At 41.5% G+C, this 23166-nt stretch overlaps 1 protein-coding gene and 1 pseudogene across 2 annotated transcripts; both read right to left on the bottom strand.

The window, feature by feature from the left end:
- Positions 1-238: 238 nt before the first annotated feature.
- Positions 239-23080, bottom strand: LOC145392237 (tRNA (guanine(26)-N(2))-dimethyltransferase-like). Of its 2 annotated transcripts, none has more exons than XM_080266700.1 (6): positions 22947-23080; positions 21483-21707; positions 14462-14998; positions 13317-13545; positions 10343-10495; positions 239-1903 (listed from the first exon to the last, which is right to left on the bottom strand). In XM_080266700.1, exons 1-6 carry the CDS (start codon positions 22976-22978, stop codon positions 1088-1090), a joined length of 1992 nt encoding a protein of 663 aa, XP_080122826.1. In that variant the 5' UTR covers positions 22979-23080; the 3' UTR covers positions 239-1087. The 2 variants fall into 2 exon arrangements, with proteins under 2 accessions (XP_080122826.1, XP_080122827.1); XM_080266701.1 differs by having other exon boundaries at positions 23032-23065.
- On the bottom strand, positions 11025-11143 carry LOC145392314 (5S ribosomal RNA; annotated as a pseudogene).
- Positions 23081-23166: the final 86 nt, after the last annotated feature.

Consider the following 23166-nt stretch of genomic DNA (forward strand, 5'->3'; position numbering starts at 1 on the left):
ATAAGCAGTTTGATACTCATCACAAGAGTACCTGTATTAGTGCTTTAGTCATACTGTGACACAATAATACCTTGCATGAAAAACAAAACTATGAATCTGAGAAAGCTGTGGCATAAAATATATTTCCTATTTTTTACACAGGCACTTATAACAGTTATTTCCTGATATATGATATAGCATTTATTTCTTGCTGATTAACTTAAAGAAATAATTCATTATCACAAGTATATCAGTCGGGTTTTGCATAGCCCTTTTTTTTTTCCCATGAGGTTGTGGAAGCAGCTAAAGGAAAGTGATTTAGCCACTGACACCATGCACCAAACAAAACTACAGTGAAAATGAAGGATTCATTGCAATATATTCATCAGCTAGGAGAGGTGGTGTAGACTTGAAGTTATGCAGACTTCTTAAAGTGTGTAAATTCTGACATTGGATACAATGCATGGAGAAGCTGAAGCCAAAGTCTCTCCTGACTTGCACAATAACTTGCACCCTACCAATTCATCTTTCTAAAAACCTTTGTTTACGCAGCAAGCACCTCATACCAAAGGTCACCCTCCCTCTCAACAATCAGCCACGAGACAACCACACGTTACGTCTCTAACACTGAATAATGAATTTAAGCACTGCAAGGAGTTATTCGTGAGTTGTCCATGACAACACAACCTTGACTCTGACTTGTCCATACACTCACAGTCAGTGTCAGAATGAAACTTTACAAATAGTTCTTAAAACATTTAGAAGCACTATAAAGTTACAGGACATCTCCCCCTAACAGATGGCTGTGTTCAGATGGGTCCTTCACTTCCATTGTAGTTTTGTGTGAAACAGTGGCTGTATCACCTTCCTTTATGTGCCAGAATGAATGGCAAGAGTGAGAAATAAATTTCAGTTACTATGTACAATAATATTAAATCATATGTCTACAGTATCAATAGATACTATGTAATGTTTAAATATAAAATCTGTAAAATCTTGTAAAAATAATATTCACTTACTTGTCTTAAATATGCAAATGCTTTATGTCTTAGACTGTCTTTGTTACTGAGAAAGCAGATATGTACGGTAGTAATCCCGTGCATTACAATTATGATTTCAGTGTTGTTTCCCCTACACTCTCATTGTCCACTTCTTTCACAACTTTGTTTGGGGCTCCAGTACTTCCATTAGGTAGTTTTCTCTTCTTTCCTTGATGCCTGGTCCGCTTTTCTTCCTGGTCTCCATGGAATAGACTAGTACGGGCGCGTGATTTGGGGCCCCAGTTTCGCTCAGGGTTCTGCTGGAATCTTAGCAAGTCATGTTTTCTTGATTTAGGATCTGCATCAGGATGAAGTTCAAAGTTAACTTCACTCTGTGACTCCCGTGCAAGGATCCTTTTCCCAGGACGGTCATCAGACATTCGTTCCTTGTTTGCTGGGTGTAGTTTCTCCCAGGCACGCACGACATCCCATATGAAGCTAGCTGGGGCATCTGTTTTAACGGAGGCCTTGGCAGCATGGGACATAGACACTCTATAGCCAGCATTGAGAAGAGCTGATCTAAACTGTACCATCTTACACAGGTTAATGCCAGCCACACTACACAGTTTGTCTAGCACATAGTACAGTGGAACATCTTCCAGTTCTTCTTCTAACATTGTCAGCATTCCATAAAGTCGTCGGTAAGTCACAAAGTCATCCTCCACCAGTGATGACTTGATCTTGCCCAGGAACTCACGGTCATGGATAGGTGCTGACCAGATTGGCCCAGCTATCTGATGTTTGTGGCCACAATGGACACAAGACTCGATTACAGGGGGACCATTAGACAGCTGATATTTAATGCTACGGCCATTGACGAGGATCCGCCCTAGTGGCAGAAGGGTACTTGTCTCACAACCAACACACTGGTACACCCAAGACACCTGCCGGTAACACATGCAGTTAACATCTAAACAAATACTGTATTTATATCAGTATTAAAATACACTAGTGAATATAAAGTTTTTCATTTTCATTTTAACAATTTACAGTACCATACTGGTGTAAACTTTTTTGCTAACTCTGTCATATTACAGTAAAATACTGTACCTTACAGTAAACCAAGTTTTAACCTCTTTATCTCAGGAGACTTCTCCTACTACAAATACAATACTCTGGCATTGCATTAGCAACACTTAAAGGTATTTCCTCAGGACTCTCAAGAGGAAATGGTTCAGGGAGACTTTTTATTTCAAACCTGTCGGCCCAAAAACCTCTGAAAATACTGCTGGATGATTACAATGGTACCGTAAAGCTCTGTAAATTGCATGTAAAAGGTACCGGTATCCTTATCTTTTGATATTCTTCTCTGGTGATAAGATGCTTACCATATACATAGTGCTTGTAAAGGCATCCCCCCTCCCCCCTTTTTTTTCCTCTCTCTAAATGAAAAAGATAACAAAACATTTCTTTCACATAACTGAACATAATTTATTAGTACTCAATCTGTACAATATGCAATTTTAACCTTGGAACCATCATTTTCCATGCATGTCTTTAACTGCAAAAATGCTTATTTATTTTTTTTAATCAGTCCCCAAAATATTCCTAAAATTTTGCTTATGATAACATTTAAAGAATTATTCTCTCATTCTCCTAAATCTATCATATACAACAAGTTCTCATTCTTCACCTGATGCAGTATTACATATTCACTGTTATGTCCATCAACGACTTTTCTGATGTACAGGTCTGCTTGATTCTCTATCTATCTACATGTCTGCCAGCCTGCATGTCTGTTTGTTTTCCAAAAGATATGCTGTCAAGGCAACCAGTATGTCTTAGTAGTGTGAGGCTGATTTTAAGGCCTTTCAGCAGGAATCTGAGACAATGAGGTCCATTAACCTTTGCCTTAGGCCTTGGAACACAACCATCACACCACACAAAGGAAATCAGCCATTCTCTTCATGTTAGTGTATATATGTGTAAGTCATATGCTCCCTCTAGTATCTTGAAATATCTTCTTTTATGGCCTTAAACAAACTCAGTCTAAATACTGGTGCATAATGCAAAGGGTAGCTAGAGTGTGGAGGCAATGTTATAAGAAAAGTAAGGTCGGTTTAACCCCTACGTGCTGGTTGACGTGTAGTCGTCACAATTTTGGGTGTGGAGCAATGCCAGTTGACGTGTATACAGGGAGGTCCCAAAGATACGAGCAGTTAGGTTCCATTTGGCATAGTCATATAATGTATTCTCATAATGAAGCACATAACTAATGGTAAAATTCTGGTTGGGTTCAAGGACCCCATCAAAGGCAAGTTTTCAAGCTAAAATATACGATACCAAACACAACCAACATATCTATATTACTGAACTGTAGAGAAAGCAACCTGAAAGAGCAAACAGTATGCAAATAACATGACTGCACATTAATTAAACACATAAAACATGCATAACAGTCATCTGTATGTGGTAATGTTGTGTTGGAGGTGGGAAGCTTCCGGTTGCCAGCTGAGCAGCGTTGCCAGATTCCCAAACCCATATTATCGTACCCGGCATGTTAAAATTAACGCTTTTTGATCAAAATTATCAAACTCATAAACAAAGGCATTTCTTCACATAAATCAGTTAATTACTGTGAAATTAATATATGTGGAGTGATTAATTAACATTATTGAATCTGTTTAACTGTTAAGTACCTACCAGATTATAATACTGGTTATCGTAAGAGTCTAAATCCTATTGTTGTACCAGTCTTACAGTAAGACTTGTTAATTTTGCAATCCCTGATTTATTTTTCAGATTATGAAATTATGAAAGTTATCACATTATCACATGCGTGCTATCGCATATCGTAAAGTGTGCCAAAATATCGCATTTTGCGATAATTATCGCACGTCTGGCAAAGCTGCAGCTAAGCAGTCCCACTATTTCTATCTGAGGTTGAGAGAAAATGACGATGACTCCATTTGCTGGGATGACTGAGTTAGACTCCTCCCACCTCATCCCAGACTAAATGTAATATCATTGGATTTTCAAGATCGTATAACGAATATAGTCCCTAATTTACCTAGGTCATACTATCAGGTTTTTCGTATATCGAGTGGTCGTATAACAAGACCTACCTGTAGCTGCAAGCGTCTTCCTGCCACCCTTTGAAATTTAACTTATCCTTACTCATCGATGGGACCACCTGGAGATGTGGGGATACTTTCATTTGAAAGAGGAAGAGTTGGTGAGTCTTATGTATCTTTACTTTTTCCTCCAGCTGATAAAGTTTGGCAGATATTAGGCTTTGAAATAAGAGTATTTTTTCCAAAATCACGAAATCCCCCCTAGGGAGGAGCATGCGACATTGGAAAACCCCCAGCGTGTAGGGGTTAAGAAAGATCACAACTGTGTGAATTAGCTACAGCTGTGTGAATGCAGCCTGTACTTACAGGTACTTGCAAATAATAAGAGCCAATTGTACATTTCACTCAGTGCACAATCAAATATAAACATGCGAATAAAGTATTACCATGCAATACTAAGTCCCCTCATGGATGATAACTATACATATTTTCTGTGTACCGTATCTGCCGGTGTATAGGGCGACTCTGGAACCTCATTAAAAAAATGTCCAAATTTGGGGATTGTCCTAAACACCAGGTACAAAATCCTAACCTCTACATCCTGTGGTTATGGGATCCATAGGCTTGATAGGGAACATCGCTAAACACTCATCTTGACCCTTGTTTCCCTGAATATAGTACATATGCTGTCAAAAACTGTTGAAATTATGAACATCATCATCAAACAACTTGTTTTCTATATGAAGGCAAACTTTTATCAAAAATATCTCCATGGATACGGCCTTGAGGACATAAGCAAAATGAATAACCTCTTGAACCCATGCCATGAACACCATCATGTGTCTCAGGTGTGATTGGTTGGGTTGTTTACAAATAACCACTCAGTGCAGGGTTGCCAGATCTGAAGCAGGGTTCATTACCAACAGTGATAAACAACAGTGACATTGCTGTTATTCCTGGTGGATTAACTTCAGTCCTATAACCATTTGATGTCTGTCTGAATAAACCTTCAAAGACTGCATCCATGAGCAATGGAATGAGTGAATGACCAGTGGTAAAAAGTTGTATACAAGTGGTCGGAATATGCGTGCTTCAGGTCTGGATGAGCTGTGATTTTATTATCAAGGCATGGAATGAATATTTCTGTGGAAACAGTCATCAACTCTTTCAAGAAATAAGGAATATCCAGTTCAGTGGATGGCAGAGAAGATGACATTTTGTGGGCAAATGAGGAAGAGGAGGCCAGTGCCGAAGCTAAACCTTTTAACTCTTTCACATCGGGGGTTGCGCGTAAATTTGGCCGTGGCACATAACTCTCGCTCAAGAGCTTTCAGACCAGGTGACAGGCTCTTCCTCACAACAAATATTAGCAGGACCTTTGCCTTTAAATAACAACCTCTTTTCCTTTGGCATTTTGCTAACCTTCACACACTCACTTTCAACTACATTCACAAAAATTTTCTGGGAAAAAAATGCAATAGATCCTGAGAAATAGGCACTTTCTGTGGGAGATCAAGAGGAGTATATCCAATCTGTGAGCAACCTCACACAACACTGAGCGGAGGAAAACAAGTGACCACGCATGCACTAGCTTGGCAGGCATAGCTCTGCCCACTTTTACCCATCATCCAACAAAAATGATGACTCCGAAAATATTTCCTTAGAGATTACATCAGATGACGGGCAAACTCGTCATTCTAAGGTCAGAAGTTGACAAATGCATGACGGGCCAGCCCGTCATCAGTAGGTCTAAGGGTTAATTCAGAAATGATCCTTCTGACGAAGACCTGCAAACTTTAACGCAGGATGAAGAGTGGAAAGGTTACAAGAGGATGAGAAAAAGGCAGAGTATAAGAGAGAAGTGGAGGAACGATTGGGCAAATATGAATTGGAGCAGATGGGAGACGTGGAAGGTGTGTGTAAGATATTTACAGAAGAAATATGTGCAGCATGTGATGTGGTGTGTGGAAGGAAGAGAAGACGGAGGGGGGTGCAAGGAACAGCGTGGTGGACTGAAGAGGTGAAACAGGTTGTGGCACAAAAGAAGAAAGCATACAATGAATGGATGAGAAATAGGGGCGTGGAAGAAGTTGAGAGGCGGAAGAGAGAGTTATATGTGGAAAGGAAGAGAGAGGTGAAAAGATTAGTAAGAGAGAGTAAGAAGAGAGTGGATGAGGAATTTGGAAGGAATTTGAGTGTAAAGTGGAGGGACTGTAAGAAAATGTTCTGGAGAGAAGTGAAAAGAGTAAGACAGGGTGGAAGTGAAGTTAGCAGGGGAGTGAAAGATAAAAATGGTAGATTACTAGTGGAGAAGGGAGAAAAAGTGAGCAGATGGAGAGAACACTTTAAGGAATTGTTGAACGTAGAGGATGGAAGTAATGCGAGTATAAGTGGCTGGGGAATGGCTGGGAGAAGGAGGGAGGTGAGAAGACAGGAAGAAATCAGTAGGATAGAAGTTGTGGAAGCAATGAAGAAAGTTAAATCGGGGAAAGCCCCAGGAATTGATAGAGTGTGTGGTGAAATGCTGAAGCATGGGGGAGAGATAGTAGTAAAATGGACGTGGAAGATGTGCAGATTGGCCTGGGAGGAAGGTAGAGTCCCGGAGAATTGGAAGTCAGGTATAATTATTCCCTTGTACAAAGGAAAAGGGGAAAAAGAAGTGTGTGGTAATCATAGGGGCATTTGTCTTCTTAGTATAATAGGAAAAGTGTATGGTAGGATACTTATAGACAGAGTTAGAGAAAGAACAGAGAAATTAGTTGGAGAAGAACAGGGAGGCTTTAGGAAGGGAAGAGGTTGTGTAGATCAGATATTCATTCTTAGATCTTTAGTGGAAAAGTTTCTAGAGAAGGGAAAGAAGTTGTATGCGGCTTTCAAGGATTTGGAGAAAGCATATGACAGGGTGGATAGACAAGGATTGTGGAAAGTGTTAAGAATATATGGAGTAGATGGGAAGTTGTTGCATGCTGTGAAGAGTATGTACGATGGTGCGAAGGCTGCAGTGCGTGTGGATGGTGAACTAAGTGAATTTTTCTCTTTGAAAGTTGGTTTGAAACAGGGATGTGTCATGTCTCCATGGTTGTTCAATCTGTACATGGATGGGGTAATAAAAGAGGTACAAGGTAGGGTAGTGGATGTTGGAGTGGCCCTGGTGAGAGAGGATAGTGTTTGGAAACTCCCTGTACTGTTGTTTGCAGATGATACTGTGTTGTTGAGTGAAGACGAAGGGGAGCTGCAAGGCTTGGTGGATGAGTTTGAGAGAGTGTGTAAGAAACGGAACCTAAAGGTGAATGTAGGGAAGAGTAAAGTGATGGTCCTTGAGAGAGGTGAAGTTAGTGAATGTACAGTGAGGTTAGATGGTGAGGAATTGGAAAATGTGAGTACGTTTAAGTATTTGGGTAGTGTGGTGAGTAAGGATGGAGGTTTGGAGGGTGAAGTGCTTGAAAGGGTACAGCAGGGAAGAAAGGTTGCTGGTTCCTTGAAAGCAGTGATAAGAAACAGAGAAGTGAGCATGGAAGTGAAAAAGTTACTACATGACAGTATTGTGACACTAACTCTAACGTACGGAAGTGAAGCTTGGACATTGTTGGAAGGACACAAGTCAAGAGTGAGAGCAGTGGAAATGAGTTATTTAAGAGGAGCCTGTGGAGTCACGTGGAGAGACAGGCTGACGAATGAGGATAAAAAGGAGCGCTGTGGTGTGGATGTGGATGTGATAGGAAGCGTTATGAGGAACACACTGAGGTGGTCTGGCCATGTGGAGAGGATGGAGGGTGAAAGACTGACGAAGAGAGTGTATGTGAGTGAGGTGGAGGGGGGAAGAGGGAGGGGGAGGCCGAGGATGAGATGGAGGGATGGGGTGGAGAGGTATATGAGAGAGGGGGGTGTGAGTTGGGAGCAGGGCAGTGAAATGGCGGGGGACAGGGTGACTTGGAGGCGATTTGTTTGTGGCCACCCCAAACGGGATTGAGGCGTCTGGCAATAGATAGAAGTTATGAACTGATGATGTCAGATGTGGATGATACTGATTTTGAAGGTTTTAATCACTGACAGTTGATGTGATGACTTTCATAAAATGTAACTTTCCCTTAACCTACAGTACTTTATAAAACTCATGGTAACATGGTTTTAAGTTTTTAATAGAGTATGAGTTTATACTTGAATATTACCTGAAAATGTATAACCCATTTTGATATCGGAGGTGGCACATGCAGCCTAGATAGCCTATAAAATCCATAGAAGAAGCTGATTTAAAGCAAAACCTTGCCAAAGGGTGTGTTGCTTATAGTAGCCGCAGCGAGAAATGAACGCTGTGGTGGGGCAGGCGGGATGACCTGGGATTCCCCCACTGTTGCCATATCCACATGTCACCGACCATAGAGGTAGGATGTCACCGACCATCGGCCACCGCTGCAGCCCCGCTCCATGATCCTTACCCTGTGTCTCTGGCTTTCTCTTTCTCTCTCGGTTTCTATATAAACTGGTGTATTTCCGAAACTAATTATGAAATTATTATGACTTTTGTTCCACACCACCACTGAGGTAAAAATCAAGGAGAGTTTTCTGTATAAAGGTTTCCCCCCCCCCTTGTCTGAGGGCATGTCAGTTCTGGCGAGTGTATAATTATAGGTCAGGCGGAGGTATCGGCAAGGCCGCACTCCCCCGCTCATATGCCACATTTAGGAGGGGGGGGAAACCTTTATACAGAAAACTCTCCTTGATTTTTACCTCAGTGGTGGTGTGGAACAAAAGTCATAATAATTTCATAATTAGTTTCGGAAATACACCAGTTTATATAGAAACCGAGAGAGAAAGAGAAAGCCAGAGACACAGGGTAAGGATCATGGAGCGGGGCTGCAGCGGTGGCCGATGGTCGGTGACATCCTACCTCTATGGTCGGTGACATGTGGATATGGCAACAGTGGGGGAATCCCCGGTCATCCCGGCTGCCCCACCACAGCGTTCATTTCTCGCTGCGGCTACTATAGCAACATGTTAATAGTATCACTACACTGGTCAGTGGGGAGTGATAAAGGACTGGGATTACTGGGGCAGCACGCTCCCAGTGTTTAAGGAGTTAGGGTTCGTCTTATGCACAGAGTATACCTCTAAACCCACATTTTGTATGGAAATATTGGGAGTAGTCTTATACACTGGTTGGCCTTATACACCAGCAAATACGGTATACAATGTGGGTATGACAGCACCCAACCTTGTTGAGCCCCAAGTGTGACCTTGACCTTGGGAGTAAATGGCTGGTTGTTGTGTGCAACACTCCATCATGATAGAGGGAACAACTGTGTGAAGATATATCAAAATTTGTCCATGCATGTGGAAGTTACAGAGTGGATACGAAATTGCAGACGGACTGATGGATGTACTGACTACACCATGCAAACCTATAGTCCCCAACCGTTTTGACCAGTAGGGGACTAATAAACCGTTACCAATAAATTTCAGCTAACTTTACAGTTATGTTTACAAAAGTGGGGTGTGCTAGGCCGACTCCATTCCTTCTTTACCCCTGCACAACTGTTGACTCTATACAGGGGTTTTATCTGCCCCTGCATGGAGTACAAATCTCATGTGTGAGGAGGCTCCCCACATACAGCTCCTCTCAATAGGGTGGAGTCAAAGGCTTTTTGCCTCATTAACTCTCCTCCTCTTACTGACTCCCTTCAACCTCTGTCTCTTTGCTGTACTGTTGCATCTTTATCTCTTTTCTATCGCTTCTTCAATGGTCACTGCTCCTCTGAACTGTCTGCATGCATTCCTCCACCTTTACGACGTGCGCGTAGCACCGGTCTAGCAGCAATCTCTCATCCCTTTTCTGTCCAACTCTCTAATGCAAGAGTTAACCGTTACTTCCAATCCTTTATTTATGCAACAGGTCAACTCTGAAACTGTCTCCCTCTGTCTGTATTTCTTGCTTGCTATGATCTCCAGTCTTTCAAACGCAGTGTGTCCAGGCATCTCAGAATGATCGGATCTTGAATTTGGCTCTCTCTTGTATTTTGTCTTTCTCTTGGAAGGAACAGTTTTGTGGGCTCGTTGCCTTTGGTTCCTTCTTCCTAAAAAAAAAAAAATGGTGAAACCAATACTAGCAATGCAAACTGATGAAGGTCTGCATGTTTACTTACCCTGAGGTCGTGCAGGTGGTAGTGAAAATTCAAATGATGTGGATGGAGTGGAGGTGGTATAGTACAAAGATACTGGGATGAAATATGGTCTACCTATTAATCCTGGAATACAATGAAAGTGAGGAAAAAACTGAAATAAACCATCCACATCTGTTCATATTCAACATACCTTTGTAAATGATTCCTTGCATTTGAGCTTGCTGGACTGGACACGAACAATAACTCTAACATAGAAGTCTGCACTCAGAGATAGCAGTGGTGTGATATAACGGCCATAACGATTGGCATGAGACTCTAGGCTCTGCAGTACAATCCTTAGGGCCTGTAACAATAAAAATAAGATGCTACAAAAAGGTTATGAGCTCTCGGCAGAAGATAACAAGTTATTGCACATTAGACATGAAGAAATGAATTTAAGACAGTTATTGAGTGAATATAATACAGACCATGTTCTGGTATCAAGAAGTGCATGATACAATCTGCCAAGCACCACCAGTCTCAAAAAGAGATAATTATACATTACCGTACTCCAAGTCAACTCTATCATTCACACAGTTCCAAATGTCATGAAAAGTTGCCATACGGGAAGTAGTCCAGTTTCTAAAGTAGGTACTGCATTGGTGCTCTAAGCATTTCTTCAGGGAACTGCTGCCTTTCTTACCTGTGAAGGGACTCTCCATTCTTTAACACAAGTATTCTCTACAAAAATGTGTATAAGAAATGTTGTCAGGACTCATCATTGCCAGACGCCATGTATCCCAAACGGGGTGGCCAAGGCTTAGAGTTAATTGTTTTATAGGGAGGGGAACTACTCCTCCACCAACCCCACTTAACACGTAGGGAGAACGTTATGCCAACAGCATCTGGTGTTCCCAGGCGGTCACCCATCCAAGTACTAACCAGACCCAACGTTGCTTAACTTCGCTGATCGGACGGGAAGCGGTGTACTCAACATGGTATCAATATTATAATAATACAAATCATAATAGACAGGAACATAAATGTGTAGTCTTAAAGGTAACATGATACTCAAGCTAGGTGTGGGAAAGGAAATGTTTGTGTGTATGACAGAGGATGGCATAGTGACTGCTGGTAGATAAAGTGGACATGGATGATATAAGTATAGCACAGTAGTCTGGTGCTATGTATAATCCTGATGCTGAAGTATGAGATGGTGGTATATCTGGACAAACTATGTAAACTGATGTGTTATGAGTGAAGTAAAAAAAAAACTGTGAGTGTCCAATGCATTGATGGTGTATAGGTTTATCTGGAGCAAATGTGAAGTTGCAATGGTGATGAATGTCATGATTTCTTATGATAGCCATTTCACAAGGGACTGTTCCAGTAGGCTGAAATGTGAAAATGTACGCAGGACAAAGGTGAACAGCATGTAAGGATGTTCGACACTTTCGTTCAATCGTTGATTCACTGGCGAAAGTGACAGTGTCCTGTCTCTTAGAGACCATGATGAGTTAGGTGTCTGTGTTGATGCTGATGATGACAAAGTGTCATTATTCTTAGAAGGGAAGGGCTATATTTGATAAACTGTGAACAGATCGTCAGTTGTGTATGGTATATGAACTATTACTGATGTTGGTGTTAGAGTTGCTTCTAAATATGGATAATATAACATGAGATCCCTACCCCAGCACAAAGGCTTCAAACCATGTTTATGTACGCCTTGACTAAATATCTGATGTAGATCGTGAACTGGAAGTAGGTTAATAGTGATCTTGCCGTTACCAGCATTTGCAATACCTAGCATGAGTGCCCTGTAACGAACTCTAATGTTATCTAACTGGAGTATTATTGTGTCAGTATGTTCCATGATTACTGAGAAGTGTTGGAAAAGTGTCATATTTCCTTCCATGGCATTTATTTTGTCCATATTTATATTAGTCTTCTTACTGATTATATACGAGTCGTAGTTGAGCTGGAGGTAATATTGAGTAGATTTGTGAGGAAACAACTTCAGTTCACTTGTGGTCGATGACAGGAGAAGTTAAAAATGGATACTGGATTTCGACTGTAGTTTTACCATCTTCGAAGGGAAAGGTCAAGCTGAACTCTAAGGGTATTACACAAGAGCGTTGATATGCTAGCCAACTTCTCGCTAGACCCCTCTTCTCACTCTCTCTCTCTCTCTCTACAAGCTCTCGGCCCTGTCGCTTGCCTCCTTCTGCCTGTCTAATTCCTCCGTTCTTGTATAGGATAGCTTGTGTCACATGTACTGGATGTATCTGAGAGTTCTAGAAGCCTGTGTGTCTATGTGTATGTAGCATTTCCAGTGGCATATTGCACATCTGGCATTCCTTATAGAAATCTGCAAACACAGTTCCTTTCCCACACGTAGCTTGACTATCATGTTACCTTTAAGACTACACATTTATGTTCCTATCTATTATGATTTGTATTATTATAATATAGAGTCCTGACAATGTTATGGTAGTGGGACTTGTGAGAGAAAAAAAATACTGTACATGCAAACTAAAATGCATTGAAATGAAATGTTGAGACATGAGCAGGGTCTCACTCAGAACTGATAGCAGAGTGCTACTAGACAGATATAACACATAAAATATTGGATAAGTGATGCTAACCAGTGGGATGAAATGATATGGACATGCTGACAAGGGACGGGAGGGGGACTGGCAGAGCTGAGTCGTGCGAGTGAATGTGGAGGGAAGAACGACCAAAGGCAGACCAAGGAAGACCTGGGATTAGGTCCTGCATGGAGACCTCCTAACTAGAGGGAACTGGCTCAAGAATGCAATGCATGGAGAGATGTCATCAAAAGACCAACACATGACAGCCTGATAAATGCCTTGTAGGCATAAATGTTAGGAGGTCTCATTTCTTAACTAAAGGGGTTAGACATAATATCCATGATTCACTTCAGTCAGATATCTATATTGTTATTTTGACTACCATAAGACTATTATACTTAGCCTCTGAGAAATCCCTCCACAGGCAGAGTTAAGCTATTTAAATTTCACCAACATACAACAATACTGTTTCAGACATATCTACAATACTGTACTACATTGCATAATGGCATGTACAATTAGCCCAAATTAATTATTATTATGGCAGCCAAATTGACCACCTAGTAGTAAATGTTAGGTAAACCTTACACTAACCATTTCATGACAAGCTCTGCCACGGCAGGAGACAGCACCATACTTGCTATAACAAGTCTCAGGCGAGTTACCACAAAGGACAGCCATGTCAGTGCAGGTCACCAGGAGTATACCCCCTTCTGCCACACTCTGGACAGCACTGTCCAGAAAGGCATGGGGGGACCCATAAGGGTCTAAGTCGATGGCATGGAAGCGCCGATCAGGATGACGATTTTCATACATTACCATGCTGAAATTGGGAAAAAGCAGTGTTAAAAAACATCCATCCATCATCCAATACTATGTTGCCCCATAGAGAAGTGTAGGAACCTGAGGCTAGGCAAGTTGGTCCTGTCATTTAAGATGAGAGTTACCTGCCTCACTCATCCCTCAGTGGCTTTACGTGAGCAATAAACCCCAGCCAGCCCATGGATATAACCCTACACAGGCTCAATCCGATTGGGGTGCCTTAATTGCCCGCTAAACCACCAGGCGCCATAATTTGGTCATATGGTTACCACCCAGCATAGTAAATGGTTTCCTGGTGTACAGGAAACCATTTAGCTTGTTACTCAGTGTTGAGTCACCCATAGGCAGAAGAAGAGGAAGGAATGAAGGAAAGAACTCAGAAGAGGGTGTAAAGTCACCCATGAATGAAGGAAGTAAAGACAGAAGAGGAAGGAAGGAAGGAAGAGAGGAAAAGGGCAGTCACCCGAGGGCAGCACCACATCGGGTGAGTGGATGGTGAGTGCCCCCACCTACCACAAGTACCGGTACCATCCCTCCATCCATCACCCAATCTGTATATAATAAATATATATGACTTGACAGGTGTTGGATTGACTACGTTTGACAGACAATAAGCAAATATGTGTGGAAGGTGTGCTGGTGAGGTACAGTCAGGATCCTGGGGCTTGATAGTGATTAATTTATGCTGTTCATTAATTCTCCCACTACCATGTTTTTTCTGTTTTCTTGCTTTCTAAACCCTATCTCATAATACCTAGTGGTGGAAAAATGAAGCAGAATGATAATGATGATGATAATACAGTGGAATTAAGAGCTAAAAGCAAACATAAAGAGATGACATATACCATGGATTTACTGTACTGTATAAATAAGACACACACACAATACTATTGACACAACATACCACTGCTGCATACCTAGCATCATTGTGGCTGGGTTTCACAATGTCATCCACTTTGTTATGAAGGATGTTCCTCCTCATGCACTCTAGGGCTTGGCTGGAGATATCATTGGCCACAATTTCTCTTACACCACCAACTTCACGTGCATATCGTATTGACCTCAAACCAGATGCTGCCAAACCCTCAAGAATCCTTATTCCATCTTCATCCCTGACTCCAGGAGGTAGGATTTGATATTTGCTATCATTGTTTGGATTGGGGTTCCTTGGTGTTTCTGGAGGCAAAGTGGATGTGCTGTTGTGTGAAGAACAGGTTGTGTCTAGAGAAGTGATGGGAGGCGAGGCTGCAGTGGTAGAATCACATGCAGTGAGACAGGCAGCAGTAGTATTACAAGATGGAGATGTGGAATCTGAATTTTCACTGGTATTTTCTTCAGTAGATTTTACAGTCTCTCCCTTCTGAAGTCTTTTTCTTTCTTTTGCCTCAGCTTTCTGCTTCTTTTCCCTCTCCTGTTGCTTATATTCTGCGGCAAATACTCTCAACACAGCCACACTGCGGAAAAGAAAGTACACAATGTACAAATCTTGATACCATCCACAAACTTTAAAAAAATAAGATAATGCTTGGTTAATTGTTAGTGCTTAACAGACAGTGAGCTCACACTCTCAGTTATCACTATTTCATCATTTAATACATTGCTCATAAACAGACTACTTTGACAGACTGATCTGTGTTTGAAATTTTTATGTAATGGTTATACAGCATTTAAAAAAATAAAAATAATAAAACAAAGATTAAAAAAATAAAAATAATAAAACAAAGACTGTATTCTGGCTACCAAAAGATAACTCACACTGAACTGGGGGGGGGGGGATCCCACCCTCAACCTGCTAAATGCAATGATGTCCCTTGCTGCCACCAGATTATAATATTCAGCTTTAACATCCCAGTGGAGAAATTGCAAGATAGTGAGAAGAGGACAGAGTATAAGAGCATAGTGGAAGAAAGATTGGGAAGGTATGAGCTAGAGCAGATGGAAGGGGTGGAAGACGTATGTAAGATATTCACGGAAGAGATAAGCGCAGCGTGTGAGGTGGTTTGTGGAGTGAGGAGGAGATGCAAGGGTGTGCAAGGGACAGCATGGTGGAATGATGAGGTGAAACGAGCTGTGGAACAAAAGAAGAAGGCATATGGTGAATGGTTGGCGAGTAGAGGTAGGGGAGAAGATGAGAGAGAGAAGAGAGAGGTATATGTGAGCAGGAGAAGGGAGGTTAAGAGACTGGTGAAGGAGAGTAAGAAGAAAGTGGATGAAGAGTTTGGGAGGAATCTGAGTGTGAAATGGAGGGAGAGTAAGAAATTGTTTTGGAAGGAGGTAAAGAAAGTAAGGCAGTGTGAAAGGGGAAATAGTAGGGGAGTGAAAGATAGGAATAATAGATTGTTGGTGGAGAAGAGAGAGAAATTGAGGAGATGGAAGGAGCACTTTGAGGATTTGTTGAAGGTAGAGAGTGAGAGCAGTGTGAGTATAAGTGGTTGGGGAATGGCTGGGAGAAGAAGAGATGAGAGGAGGGAGGAAGAGATCAGTAGGTCGGAAGTAGTGGAAGCGATGAAGAAGATTAAGCTGGGAAAGGCCCCAGGAATTGATGGAGTGTGTGGTGAAATGCTTAGGTATGGGGGTGAGATTGTTGTGGAGTGGATATGGAAGTTGTGTAGATTGGCTTGGGAAGAGGGAAGGGTTCCAGAGGACTGGAAATCAGGTATAATTGTTCCTCTGAACAAAGGAAAAGGGGAGAGAGAAGTATGTGGTAACCATAGGGGTATTTGCCTTCTTAGTGTGACTGGTAAAATATATGGTAGAATACTCATTGATAGGGTTAGGCATATGACAGAGGAGCTAGTTGGAGAAGAACAAGGGGGATTTAGGAAGGGAAAAGGGTGTGTAGATCAGATATTTGTTCTAAGATGTTTAGTGGAGAAGTATCTAGAGAAGGGAAGGAAAGTGTACGCTGCCTTCATGGACGTGAAGAAAGCTTATGACAGAATAGATAGGAAAGGTATGTGGAAGGTATTAAGAATATATGGAGTGGAGGGGAAATTGTTGAGTGCTGTGAAGAGTATGTACGAGGGAGCTAGGGCTACGGTGCGAGTGGATGGAGAGCTGAGTGAGTTCTTTGATCTCAATGTGGGACTGAAACAGGGGTGTGTAATGTCTCCATGGCTGTTTAATATATATATGGATGGGGTCGTAAAGGAGGTACAAGGTAGGGCAGTGGATGTCGGGGTGGCCCTAATGAATGAGGGTGAGATTTGGAAGCTTCCGGTGTTGCTGTTTGCTGATGATACAGTATTGTTGAGTGAAGATGAATGGGAGTTGCAAGGTTTGGTGAATGAATTTGGGACAGTGTGTAGGAGGAGGAAGCTGAAAGTTAATGTAAACAAAAGTAAAGTTATGGTGTTTGAGAGGAATGAAGTCACAGAGTGTGCAGTGAGGTTGGATGGTGAGGATATGGAGAATGTGAGTGCATTCAAGTACTTGGGTAGTGTGATGAGTAAGGATGGAACTTTGGGGGATGAAGTACGTGAAAGGGTACAGCAGGGAAGGAAGGTTGTTGGCACACTGAAAGCAGTGATGAGAAATAGGGAGGTGAGTATGGAAGTTAAGAAGTCACTGCATGATGGTATTGTGATCCCTACCCTGACGTATGGAAGCGAGGCGTGGACCTTGCAAGAGGGGAACAAGTCAAGAGTGAGAGCAGTGGAAATGAGTTACTTGAGAGGAGCATGTGGAGTGACATGGAGGGACAGGTTGACGAATGAAGAAGTGAAGGAACGTTGTGGGGTAGATGTGGATGTGGTTGAAAAGATTAGGAGAAATACACTGAGGTGGTTTGGACATGTGGAGAGGATGGAGAATGAAAGACTGACTAAGAGGGTGTATGTAGGTGAGGTGGAGGGAGGGAGAGGGAGGGGTAGACCGAGGATGAGGTGGAGGGATGGAGTTGAGAGGTATATGAGGGAGGGGGGGGTGAGTTGGGGGGAGGGGAGTCAAATGGTGGGTGACAGAGTGACTTGGAGGCGTTTTGTCTGCGGCCACCCTTTGCGGGATTAGGGCGTCGGGCTATAGATAGATAGATAGAACATCCCATGTAAGGCAGAGGTTAAAAGTTTGATACATTCAGCCCATGAAGTCTAGGAAGAATTAAATAATTTAGCAGTACCTAGAATAAAATTACAGTACTGTAATGATAATAGAATATAATGATCTCTGGAGATAATACACTTGGCTCCCAATGTACAGTCATGGACAGAAGTTATCCTACTGTGTCTACGCTTCGAACTACACTCCGAACACATCCATTACTGGTCTCCCTGATGCATCACATCAAAGATTATCATTTTTGGACAAAGAAACATGCCAAGCTTCTCTCACCTTACAGATCTTAGCAATGAGAGAAAACTATGAAGAGTTGAAATAGTGGGAAACATCTGTCCTTGACTAGGTATGAGCTCTAGGCCCACAAAACTTGCTTTTATGCACTGCACTTGCTGGCTTAGTTCAGGCATTGCAGAAAACATGTCATAATCACAATAACACTCTACGGAAGTCTCAAGGAATTTTATTCAAATTCTTGTTTTTCCCCACTATACATTTCAATCACTCTGTGTGTCAGGTGCTGCAATCCAAAACTGTCATGCTGAAAAGTAAAATCTATTACTTATTACCTTCCTTTCTAATATAAGGGACTCATGGATAGCTGTTACAGTCTAAAACAGTAATGGATGCAGTACAAGACCAAACTATGCTTAAAAAAAAAAAGCCAATCCCTTATTACCCTACACAATTCAGTAGTTATAGGTATTAGACCTGCTTATGCCCCTGTTAGGATTTTTCAGGATGGGAAAACTTCAGTCACCTCTGGAGGACTTTCACTGCAGTGATATTGCATGACCATTGCCTTTGACCTGAGTACTCAACCAGTTCACCACCAGGTTACCCATGTCATCATCATTATCACACTTTTTCCCATCTGCATACAGGATGGGGTGCAGTAAGGTACAGGAAGCCCAGAAAGGGAAAGAATATGATAGTGGGGGAACTAATCAACAGAGTGCCCAATGAAATGGGTCACATATGCGTTTACTCACCATTCAAGCCCCCAGATGGGCTCTGCCTGATAGAACAGTCTCTGGCAAAAGTTCTGTTCCTCTTCCTGACCTTCAATAACCCATAACATCATATTGCCCTGTGCAAAGTTGCATGCAGTCCCTATAATCTGCTTGGTTAGTTAAGTAGTTACTTTTACCTAACTCTTAAGTTTGGTTAGTTAAGCAGTTACTTTTAACTAACTTACTTTTAACTACCATCAGTAAAATAGTGTCTGACCTGCTGTTGGAATGGAGGAGCAACAGAACTTTTGCAGACAACTGTACACTTGTCCACACATAGCTTCATATCTACCTATCCAACAGAGTAAATCTGATGACTCAGATTAAGAAGGGATGCCAAAACCTTTTATACACTTCCCTATACAATACTGTCAACTCCCTAGCCTCATCAACTTCCACACCTTTCTCACATACTGTACTTATTTTCATGTCTGTCCACCTTCTTGGCCTACCACATGTCCTCTCACTTTAAAACTCACTCAGATACACCCTTTTCACCATTCCATTCACACTCATTTTCTCCACATGACCATACAATCTAAGCACACTCTCCTCAACTCTCATATTACTCCATTTGAAGTATTGGGGCCCAGACCTAGACTATCACATTGTATATGGTACAAAATTTATGGGTAGGAAATTGACGATGTCCTTAGCAGCATTATATTCATCTCATCATTGTGACTATTTTTCCTCCCACCTAAGAATACATTGCTGTGGGATCCAGAGCCAAAGGAAAGAAAAAAAATACAGAGATCTCTTGGTTTGCATGCTTAATTGATACTAGGCCTAGTGCTGGATAACGAAAGCACAGAACTTGTGGGATTTATCCTAAATGGTACCATGCACCCTGTTTGTAAACCCAAGTTTTCCCTTTTACAACAATTTAGACCTACTAAATACACACATACTGTTATGGTCAGTATCAGAACCACACATAGGCATGGTCAGGTTCATGGAAAATGATGAAAAGGGCAAAATAAGGAAGAAACTTGTACCTGGGAGGGGTTTGAGATAAATAGTTGTGAGGCTTGGGGATGGAGAGTTTGTGATCAACACCTGGGATTAACTCCTTGAGTAGGGACTCTTCTTTTAATCCCTCAGAGCCAGCAGAAACCACAGGTTTTGCACCATCATTTTTGGCAGAAACCAACCCAGATGTGTGATAACAAAGTTATTTTTTGTCAAAAAATGTGCAGTAATGGTAGGAGTGCAGATTTTCATCTAGCAAAGATAACAAAAACTACAATAATCAAGAGACCCATGTATAGAAGTGAGAAAACTACCAACAGCATGCAAGTGAAATGGTCCCATCCCACTAATAATTTAATCTCTCACAATCCTTATTGCACTAAAGGTGGACTCCCTGGTGCCATAAAAATGAGCCTACAAAGGTATCTCTCCAGTCTCTATCCTCCATTATATCTTTGCTTTCCTCTCATACATCTAGTGCTTTTTCTTCAGGTGTTTTTTGAGGTTGCAGGTGCATCTGGGGAAGTAAAAGAGTTCTTCCTGGGAGTAATGGTGATAATCCAAACACAAAAATTAGTCAAAATTTGAAAATATGGGCATCGTGTAATGAGTGACAACATACTACAGGAGTCTAAACCTAACTAGAGGTGAATTACCCACACTGCTATGAGGTATGTTTTAATAACTCCAACACAAGTGATCTGAAGTTACCAGTACATTTCGTGTACTACTCCGAATAAATGTAGTTCAATTACATTAACTTAGCATGGAAATCTGCCCTTCTGCAGGCTATTTGCCTCATACCATTTTTCAGAGTACAATGCTACTGCCCTGCATCGTTAACACAGCACAAATAAGTGATTAACACCATACTCTAGTGTTAATGCCTTTTTATAGATGAGAATTCAATACAGACTTACAGAGAGATGGAAATATTATACCTCATTAAAGTGAACAAGTACAGAATAACAGTATGCTTCTCTGACTCACAAAAGGTAAATAGTACAAAGGTCATTGTACAATCATGGAATGCCATCATTCCAACATGCAAAACCTGTACAAAAGGAAATGTTTATACCGTATACTTAACAAACCACTATCACAATACGAGTACTTTCAACTTAAAGTTCACTGGCATTAAGTAAATCTTTCTATCTATCTATTGCCAGACGCCTCAGTCCCGTACGGGGTGGCCATAAACAAATGGCCTCCACATCGCCCTGTCCCCCGCCATTTCACTGTCCTGCTTCTAACTCACACACCCCCTCTCACATATACCTCTCCACTCCATCCCTCCATCTCATCCTCTTTACAGAGTAAAATTAAAAGAAAAAATATTTTATAAATATATATATATATATATTGTATGTGTGTGTGTGTGCACAGAAGCCTCTGTGGTACAGTGGTAGAGTGTGCGTTTCGCATGCTGGTAAGCAGGGGTTCGCCTTCTGCCAGCGTTGTAAAAACTTTGGGAAGTGTTCACCAAGCCACTTGCTACTTTGGTGGACACAAGGGGTGCTGTGGTTGAACCAGTGTCGCATAATAGTATGCTTGCACCCAATCGGCTTAAGGCGGGCCGATTACACTTGGTTCACAGACTACACACACATCCAAAGCCACTACAACACTACAATCACACTCACAAGCACTTCTCACCCTACATACAGTCTCTACCAGAAAGCCTAAGCCACTAGGCAGAGGTACATTGGCTGTATCGTCCCTGCTGCGGGAGGGATAGGCCAGTCCTGCAGTGGACCTCAACAGCTGATGATGATGATGATGATGTGTGTACAAAAGTATAAGACATTGGTATCAAGGCAAATTACATTCATGGAAGTATATTCCAGTACAGTAGCTGCATGCACAATATAAGACACATCTTCAGGGCTGAACACCATACCTTAGATCCCTATTGAACTCTTGGACAGGGTTGTAGAAAACATCATGAGTAGAGGGAAATAACACCTCTGCTTTTCCTTCACACACAGAGGTAAATGGTTGTGTGTCCACAACAAATCCCACATCCTCAGTTTTACACTGGCCTTCCATACGTGTGTGAGAATTGATGTTCTCTGTTGCGGATGCTATTGTCCACCTGATGCTCTGGAGCTGTCTGACTGGAATTCTGTAAAATGTATAGAATTAGCAACAGTATTCTGAAAGCAAGCTTACAATACAAGTCAGTATTATCCAATTTGTGGGATTAGGAATCTTGTTGGGTAATTCCTGAGAATAAACACTTGCCATCTGTACTTCAAAGATCTCAGCAATTCTAGACTTGGACTACACATATCAGTGCCTAAGCTGTCATTCAACATTTCTGTTTAATATTTTGTCTGGAAGCCTGGCTTCAGTTTAAAATTACAAACATTTTTTAGGGATTGCTGCTCTCAAAGCTTAGCTTCAATTAACTAATTTGTAACATACTTATTTCTGATGTTTAAATTTCCCTAGATTTCCTGTGATGCACTTATACTGAAAATGAGTAGCTTAATAAGGTACGGGACAGTAAATATATTGCATATTTACAGTATTGAGCTTTACATTGAGTGACAAGCCAAATGGTTTCCTGTAGCCAAGAAACTATTTACATCGCTGGGTGGTAACCATATAACCAAACCATACGTGCTCCCTATATGTCAACGAGTGGGTTGGTGGAGGGTTAGTACCCCTCTCTGTAAAACAAGCAACTCAAAGTCTAATGGCCACCCCTTACGGGATTGTGGCGTCTGGCAATAGAGAGATAGCTATGAGCTTTTGTCTCAAGAAAAGTGAAGTGTTTTGATTATCAGAAAAAAAAAAAAAAAGCATGGACTCTGCAATGAAACATCAAAATCTGGAAATCTTAGCATTATTAAAGGAGAAAAACAAGAAACTGGTTAGCCTTCACAGTCATGAAACTCTACAAAGGTGGTAAAACTGAATACCAGTACTGTATGTGCAAACTTATTTTATGTCACAATGTGGGTAAACCAAAAATCTGGGCAAAGATAATATATATTATATATATATACCTAGGCTGCTTCCCCCAGTTAGGCTGTGGAAATGAAATACAACCAGACTTGGCTTATCCAAAAAAAGTTATTTTTTCTGTTCAAACTTTGGCATACTTTTGTGTATGCCAAAGCTAGGACAGTACAGTAAACAACCTTGTTACACGATTTGGAGGAAAGGCACGATAACCAGAAAACCGATTCAGCTTTGTATGGCAGTGCACGGATGACCCAGTGGGCATATGACGACTGATTTTCGAGTATATAAAACTTGAGAAGCCCCGCTCAAGGGTATGCTTCCATACATTCGACAGAACCTAACTACACCTGTTATATTTCGTTATTCCGATTTTCATCCCATATTCACCAACCTGTGATAAACTGATCTTGTAATCGTCAGCATTAGCGTGTTTTCTTGTCCAAACGCATATATGTAACGCCAGTTTCACCACTTACTCTGTATCTTTACTTTCCCGTTGAATCTTCAATATTTTCTATGATTTGTGGCTCTTACGACCAATGTTTACATGTGCGGCCATGCTGATGCTAAGGTGAATCTTTAGCACAGAGAGTTGTCATAACTTTTTAAAA

This window comes from Coenobita brevimanus, chromosome 21, assembly GCF_032717465.1.
Source record: "Coenobita brevimanus isolate Jiangsu-jjx chromosome 21, ASM3271746v2, whole genome shotgun sequence".
Taxonomy (NCBI): domain Eukaryota; kingdom Metazoa; phylum Arthropoda; class Malacostraca; order Decapoda; family Coenobitidae; genus Coenobita; species Coenobita brevimanus.